At 35.8% G+C, this 8,778-nt stretch overlaps 1 protein-coding gene across 3 annotated transcripts in view; it reads right to left on the reverse strand.

Annotated features, from left to right (window-relative positions):
• The window catches only part of LOC106869274 (nuclear pore membrane glycoprotein 210), a 111,990-nt gene that overhangs the window by 40,691 nt on the left and 62,521 nt on the right, over positions 1-8,778 (reverse strand). For all 3 annotated transcript variants that reach the window (XM_052968387.1, XM_052968386.1, XM_052968388.1), the window contains 7 exons: positions 6,923-7,027; positions 5,864-5,965; positions 3,748-3,876; positions 2,819-2,946; positions 1,802-1,940; positions 749-811; positions 219-398 (listed from right to left, as the gene is read on the reverse strand). In XM_052968387.1, coding sequence (XP_052824347.1) covers positions 219-398; positions 749-811; positions 1,802-1,940; positions 2,819-2,946; positions 3,748-3,876; positions 5,864-5,965; positions 6,923-7,027 — 846 coding nt within the window. The remainder of the gene's footprint in view (positions 1-218; positions 399-748; positions 812-1,801; positions 1,941-2,818; positions 2,947-3,747; positions 3,877-5,863; positions 5,966-6,922; positions 7,028-8,778) is intronic.

An 8,778-nucleotide genomic window follows, 5' to 3' on the forward strand; every position in this document is an offset into this window, starting at 1 on the left:
TTGATGTAAAAATTTTTACGAAAAAGTGGAAAATGTGGATTTCTATAAAGTTTTAGAAAGGCTTCACACAGACACACAACTTCAGCTTTATATATTAAGATTATCTAAAACGTAGCCAAAGATAATATAACAATCAATAAATATAGTTCATAACTTGATAATCAATAATTATGAGTCAGAAATTAGTAATTGATAGAAATGTGGTTCATTAAGTTTACCTCTGAATAGACAACTGGTTCATTATTATCTGGATGAAGGCCAACTGCTTGGCCAACTAGCTTTGTTGATCCCAGTTCCAGAGCTTCAACAAGTCCAATATTGGAAATGCTAGCCTTTGCAGAATTTTCCATAGAGAATTCGACAGATCCTTGGGTGCGTGGTCCACCAGTAGCTAGTATCTGAAAAATTGGAAATAGTAAATCTATCAACAACATCTTGCATATGTGAGTTCATGCTGGTACTACACAGATTTATATGCAGCTGTTTCCAACAGCAAGTCTATTAATTTCTTAATAATATTCAGATAATTTAATTTTCTATCGGCCAAATACATTTTTACCAATGACACTCCCAATTATCTCATTAATTTAATCACATAATCAAACATAGCTCTGATATCTTTGAATATTTTTAATTACTTTAGTTTCACAAGTTTTCATATGTCAAAGACACAAAAATTAAATATTTCCAGTAATACAGTTAAATGGGGGAAAAAAAACTTAGTAATGAAGTATAAATAGTTAATTACCTGATAGACAGCACCAATAATGAGAGTTAGGGTCCGGGGTCGTAGACGTAATGGTGGGAACACCTGAAACATATCAAACAACATCAGACTAAATCTAGCAGAAATCAGAATAAGCAATTTTACATAATAAAACTAAGTCTACAAAAGAGTTGTGAAGATATGTGACCGAGTGGTTAGGGTACTGAGTTTACAATCATAAGGTTGTAGGTTCAATTCCTAGACTTGGCAACATGGTCCTTGAGTACAACTGAATATGAGTATCAGCCTAGCACTCAAGCGGCCCACCTGCCAGCAGTCAGATCTTCAATGTTCTGCATGAGATTCATGAGATGAGAGGGCTCACAACTATATCAGCACCAAGAACAATGAACAAAGCAAAGCAAACCTATTTATGAGTTATGGCAATGGTTGTAGTTAGCAACAGACTGAGGGTGTAGCACAATATGGTTGATAACAATCTTGGAATCTTAGCAACTCACTCTAAACAATAGCAGAAAGAACCTTGGTCATTCTACTAGAGTCCTGTCCCAAACCAACTAAAGCCTTATGAACAAATTTGGGAGACAGACATTGATAGAAACCTGACATATATAGATGTGAGTGTGTACATGTCTCCTTGTTTTGAAATTACAGGATAGTTGTAAATGAGCATCACTGTCACACAAGCGTATCAGTGTCCAATTTTCTATGAAAACATGTCTGGCTATAAGGGTGGAAAGAAAAAATTACTCAGCAATAGGTGGGAGTTGGGGACAGGAAGGGTATCTGGTCTTAGAAAATCTACCTCAGCAAATTCCATCTGACTGATGCAAGCATGGAAAAATGGACATTAAAACAAAGATAGTGGTAGGCAAATGCTATGCAAAATACTAAAATTCTAACAAATTTAGAATCTAAAATACATACTTTATTGCTAATAATTTCCTAATCTATAAACCTCTTGGCAGCAGAGACTAATGTTTCAGATTTTTGTCATAAATAAGAGATAAATAATTGTATGAATTACCTGCTTCTTTAAATAAACAAAAAGAAACAATATATAATATACATTACCTCAATTGGTTTGGTTTTACTAAAGATTCTTTCTCCAGATTTCATTATTGCTGAGCAAGTAAGTGTGGTGTGACCGATATGTAAACCTTTGACAAGATACTGAGCTTCAGTTGAGTCACCTTTATCATCAAATGCTGGCCTACACAAAATAAAATGATATGCATATACATGTGCGTGAGAGTGTGTATGTGTGTGGGGGGGCAATGAGTTTGCTTCACATCTATGTAGCTATGGGTTCCCTCCTACTACACGGCATATTAGGGAAGTGTAAACATGCATCTGTGTGTTTGTGTGCATGTGTCACTATATATATATATTTGTATGTGCGTGAGTGTGTGTATATATGTATGTATAACAAAACAAGGAAATAGAAATTGTTTTTTGGTATTATTTATTCACCATTACACACGTTTCATTTGCTAATAGGAAGTACAAAAATTTACATGATAGACATATATGGAATTTTGATAGGAAATTCCTTACATGTCTATCTAACATGTAAAACTTTGTAATTCCTATTAGCAAATGAAACATGAGTAATGGAGAATAAATAATACCAAAAAATTTCCATTTTCCTGATTTGTTATATAACTCTGCAAATAATATTTTCCCAATTCTCAACTTTAATAGGTGTTTTGGTTAACATACAATAGTAACTATGGATACATATTGATTGTAATAATGGAATAAGCAATTGTGCTTCAAGAGGAAACAGCTGGGATTTACCCTAACTACCTATATAATATGTATGTGTACATAACCCATGCCAGTCTGGACAATGGATGTGAAATGATGATGACGATACACATATTGTTGACCTTACTAGTGCCAGTAGCATGAAAGAAACACCAAGTACACACTGTAAAATGGTTCACATTAAGAAGGGCATCCAGCTATAAAAACCATGCTAAAGCTGACACCAGGTCTCAGTGCAGCCTTTTCCAGTGCAGGCTAGCATGTAAAATAGACATTAAATGGTGATGAAAATGAGTTACTTAATTAGCTGACTATACTTACTGCACAGAGAGAATGTCAGATTCTGTGGAAAGTGTTACATTCATGAGGTGGTAAAACTTGGCTGAAAGTGGTTTACCATTGATGTCTAAGATGTTCACTTTGGCTATTATATCTTTACCAAGTTCAACCTACAGAAACACAAAATAAAAATCATTTAGTTTACTGAGAGAAACCTTAAAAGGAAGAGATACAAACAAAACCAAAACCCTGCTGTCACTGCTACCACTACCGCCTTTTAGATTTGTTGATTTGTTACTTGCGCCAAGACAATTGTCTACTGGCAGGAAATAACAGAATCTACTCTTGATTGCATAGATTCACAACTTCTATAATTACAGGTTTTCATTCTTGTAATCTAGCTATTTCAATTCATATCATATTGTTAAATCTTCCTGGGAAAGACATAAATGTCTCAGCTCCCTTTCTCTGAAATATGAAGGGCTTCATGCCCACAGAGAGAAGTCAATGAAAAACCATTTCCATGTACTTTCCAGGGTATATTAAAGTCACAATAAACCAGATAAAGAACAAGAAATAAAAATAAAAATACAGAACAAATCATTTCAGAACCTCCAAATGCTGTAAGTATAGAGATTAATGAGAGAGTAGGAGAGCTGTGTATTTATTTATAAATAATGTGCACTTCTAATTATGAGATATGACATTTTGGAAAAAATACCTTTTGTGTATAATATACAGTTCTCATCCAGTTGTTGTATATAATGCACACCTCTAATATTTAGGATTAAAACTCTGCAGATACCCTTGTACACATTGTAAAGTGGTTGATACTCAGAGGGGCATTCAGCCATATAAACCATACCAAAAGTGGAACATTAGAGCTAGACATAGTCTTCCAATCCATACCAGCATAGAAAACAACAATAAAGTAATGTTGATGATGAATGGTGATATAAAAAGATACTTACCTTGTCAATGACATAAAGATGAATGTAACCAACTCCAGATACTTGAGCCATGGTCGAAGGAGGATGTGACAAATCCAAGCAGAGATCGTGAACCTTCACTTGAGTCATTCCATCAAGTTTGGGTATCACCTAAACAACAAAATACACTTGATATTTTAACCAGAAAGAACAATGTAACAAAAGATAATAAACTGAGTATTTCTATCCCTAACATTCATGTTTCTCACTCTGTAAAGAGGCTGGAAAACAAGCAGTGATGTGAGGTCATGAGATCCTTTAGTTCTAAAAGACATAGCTCTCTAGTGCTAGTGCCAAAAAAAAAAAAAAAAAGCATCCAGTACACTCTATAAAGTGACTGGCATTACAGGGCATCCAGCTGTAGATACCTAACAAAAAATGAAACAAAAGATGAAGTCTCCCAACTCATCTAGGTAGGCAGGCCTCTCAAATATATGCTGACTGACCCATGGCAAACCATCAAAACCAAAGCAACAGGGAAAGAGGACACAAAACAATGATGAAGACAATGATGATCACATATGTTCTGACTTCAAATGCTAATTTTTACAATGGAAAATTGTTTTATTTCACATGTAATTTTCCTTTGTTTGTTGCATACATTATCTATACAATAACAGAGTGATGTTTTAGGATTACAGATAATTACTGGAGTAGTTAGCTTTACAGCTGTTGGACAACCAATCAAGTCACTGACCACACTCCACTCAACTGTGAGGAAGAAATAAAACCTTTATTGTCATCCTGATGAACTTGAGTAAACCTCATAGTGGAGCAGTATCAAACATGTCTTGTCAAGCCCCATATCAATTTGACATAAAAAAATTTATTTTTTAATTTTTAAAATATTCTGTAATATATCTAAATCACTGGCATGCATTTTGAGTCAAAGCCCAAAAAGAGTCATGATTTACAGCAGTTTTCACGTATGTCGTTGCTGCCCCTTAGGAACCAATGCTATCTCAAACAATGTGCCCTATTTTCCTTTCACTTTGTCTGTACATGTTGAGTCAAGCAGCAGATTTTTCTTCCTTCAAATTTATGCTTCTGTTAGTCCAAATGGATTCTAGTGATATGATACTGAAAGGTTTTGTAGGTAAAACAGTGCAAGCTTTCTATCAAGCATTAGCCTTTTCAAGTAATATATGCATTCATTTTGACAATTTCTATTCTTGTTCTCACTCTAAAGACTCTTATTTCACCCTTTAGCATTAAGATTACTCTGCTAAATGAAATACTTGTTTATTCACATTGTTTTGAATTTATCATGCATTAGATTCAAGACTTTGATGATATGATTGTTTACTTTTAGAATGACATTGCAGGATAGGTGCAAGAGGCTGGATCTGGCCAGTTTGAACATAAACTCAGTAGAATATTTGGGATGCATATGGCCAGTTTAAATGCTAAAGGGTTAATAGGAATGAATATAGATACAAACATATATGTTGGTTAGAGGTGAGTTTTTCCTCCAAATATCCCTGCACACAATCTTTACAAACACTTTATACTATTTCTTTTCTAACACTTCTTATATTTCTTGGTGAGAATCCAACTTTCAGCACTATAACAAAACTAACTCTCAGGATCTTGACTGAAGGTTACATGGACAGCTCATTTAACCAACGAGAGCAGCTTTAACAACATCCACCCAAAGTGACTGGGAAGAGTCAGCAGAGAAGAGCGAGAATTACTGATCACTGCATCAGGCATCCGGCAAAACCCGTGTATCAACTGGTCTTATGGCCATTAGTTGAAGGAAGAAGCAACATCTAACCTATGTGGACAACTTGCTTCAGGACAGTGGAATGACAGATGTGCTCATATGACATGACATGGGTGTGTACACAGATGGTGTGCTCACATGAAATCAGTGAAGCATCCAGGAGGACGGCCAAACTAAACTAAACTAAACTAACTGTTATAATGTACAATGACCTCTTCATGCATTTACTTTGGTCTACACTAGTAACAGGGTTTTTAGAAATCATTAACTCTATCTGGCCCACAAGATCTAGTTTATGCTTTAATTTGGTCCACAAAATCAAATGAGTTTGACACTCCTGACCCACGTTATGAGAGTTACATCCACACTTACTTGTATTGTGTTGTTATGGTTGATAAGTCTGACATCCACAAATGACGTAGGAACTGATTCAACATGGAAATACCCAGAGCCTTTATTGATCTTCAAGTAAGCCTAGAAGTAAAGAAAAAAAGCCATTATTCCTACAGTTGTCATCTTTTAATGATGTGTTTTTATGACTAAATAATCACAAATAACAGTTCTTTTTTTTTTTTAAATGCAAGGGGTGCTGAAAAGTTCCTGGCTTTGGGTAAAAGAAAATACAGGAGGATCAGTTAATTATGATTTTATTTAGCATATTCCCCTCTCAGAATCACACACTTATTGCAGTGGTCCTTCAGTTTTTTTCAGTCTTGTAAAAGAACTAAGAAGGTTGGTCCTCCAGCCAGGCCTTTTGCAGTACTCTTAAAGCCAGGAATTTTTCATCACCCCACTCATATTAGATTTCTTCATTGATGTTGGTAATAATGAATGACTGAAGTAAAATTTATAGATGGTGTAAGGGACACAACAATCATGATGATGGAAGTAGTAGTGATGAAAATGGTGGTATTAATGATGGCAGCACTAGGGATTACAATGGTGATTGTAATGATAATGATAGTGGTAGTAAAAACGATGACGGTAATGTGGTGGTGATGATGACGAATGGTTGCAATGGTGATGATGAGTGGTGATGGTTGTGATGGTGGTGATGATGAGTGGTTGTGATGACAATGGTGGTGATGGCTGAAATGATAATAAATCTTGCAATAATGGTGGTAGTGACTCCAAGGATGGTTGTGCTTGCACTGATGATAGTGGTGGTGGTGATGACGCTAAGATGGTGGTGATTGTCATGGTTGCAGTGGTGGTAGTAGTGCTGATGATGGTGATGGCACAAAAGTAATTAAACTAAGCCAAGAAAGAAATAAGAAATGAAAACTTGCAATACATTTAATGCAGCACAAACAAAAGTAGGTAGCATATATTTAAAAAAAACCTTATCAAGGAAGATTATTATTATTATTATTATTATAAAACTTGGGGTTACAATAAAGTAATATAAAAACAAATGTTAAAAAAACTTACTTTATTAGAAGGATGGTTGAATATTGATAAGGAGTCCGGTGTTATGAAAGGTCCTTCAACAAGATTTAACTCAAGAGACTGGCTTATCATTCCTCGCAGCCGCGACTAAAAAAACAATATGTATATATTCAGGTACATAAGTTAGAAATATTATGTACATGTACAACTAAGATTTAGAATTACAGCCGGATATTTTCTATAATTATTAATACAGGTGTAGGAGTGGTTGTGTGGTAAGTAGCTCGCTTACCAACCACATGGTTCCGGGTTCATTCCCACTGCGTGACACCTTGGGCAAGTGTCTTCTACTATAGCCTCAGGCCGACCAAAGCTTTGTGGGTGGATTTGGTAGACGGAAACTGAAAGAAGCCCGTCGTATATATGTATATATGTATGTGTGTGTGTGTTTATGTTTGTGTGTCTGTGTTTGTCCCCCCAACGTCGCTTGACAACCGATGGTGGTGTGTTTATGTCCCCGTAACTTAGCGGTTCAGCAAAAGAGACCGATAGAATAAGCACTAGGCTTTCAAAGAATAAGTCCTGGGGTCGATTTGGTCGACTAAAGGCGGTGCTCCAGCATGGCTGCAGTCAAATAACTGAAACAAGTAAAAGAAAAGAAAAGAAAGAAGAATACCAAAGAGAAAAGTTACTGAAAAGAAAAAAACTGAGTATGTTCATTCAAAGTAACAAAGATTTTTTCTCACTCACCCTAACAACATTTGTTTTTCCAGTCTAAAACCGTTCATGCAAATACATATTAAGTGTGTGGCAACTGAACAATTTTCCTGTTGCTTAGCCTTGTGTTTTTCAAGTAATGAATATTTTTTCCCCTATTCTACTCATCTTTGAAAGTGCAGAGCAACAAGATGAGTAGTCAACAGGGAATATCAACAAATGTCACCACTTTATTTTTGCTTAATGATGGAATGAAACTTGATAATTGATGATGACATATGTGTCATCATGATCATCATTGTTTAATATCTATGCTTCTTGCTGGTATAGGTTGTACAGTTTGACAGAGTCCAAAAGGGTTGCACCATCTTCTATTGTCTATTTTGGCATGATTTCTATAGCTGGGTGCCATCCTAACACCAACAACTTTACAGTATGTATGGAATATTATTTTACGTGGAACCAGCACTAGTAAGGCCAACGTGCTGCTTGCAAGATTATGAACGCTGAGAGAAATAGCTTTATGCGTGGCAATCAGGGTTTAACATATGGAAGAGAAGCCAGAGCAGAACAGGTTTCTTGTTGTAGAAGGGGCTACGTAACTACACACAGTTTAGAAGGGTAAAGGTGATCAGGGTGGAGCTGAGAAGAGATAAAAATAGTAATGATGTTTTGGTGGACCAAATGATGCTAAGATGGAGAGGTAGAGAAAAGAAGAGGTGACAACTGGAGAGAATGGGTATGGTTAGGGGTGGATGTACTGAATGGTGTATAAGGATGGTAGGATGGCCAATGATGCAAAGGGATGAACAACAGCAGAATAGTAAAGATGATGCAGTAAACTGGGGAAGGATGATAGCTCACTCCCTCTCTCAAAATATATATACATATATATATTAGTCAATTCAAATAAATGAATAAAATTAACAGACAAGAGGACATGCACAAGAATTGTATTAGCTTGATGCTCAATGAAATGAGAGACTTTAATGTTTCAAGCATAGCTCTTCATCAGAGGGGAGAAAGAGAAAAGCCCAAAGGAAAAGAAATTACCAACAGCACAGACCTGAAATAGAAAGAGATAGAGAAAGTGGTTTTTTGGGATAGGAGAGTTAGAAGATGGTGTGTGTGTGTGTGTGTGTGTGTGTGTGTGTGTGTGTGTGTGTGTGTGTGTGTGTGTG

The sequence above is a fragment of the Octopus bimaculoides genome, chromosome 5 (genome assembly GCF_001194135.2).
Source record: "Octopus bimaculoides isolate UCB-OBI-ISO-001 chromosome 5, ASM119413v2, whole genome shotgun sequence".
NCBI classification, from domain to species: domain Eukaryota; kingdom Metazoa; phylum Mollusca; class Cephalopoda; order Octopoda; family Octopodidae; genus Octopus; species Octopus bimaculoides.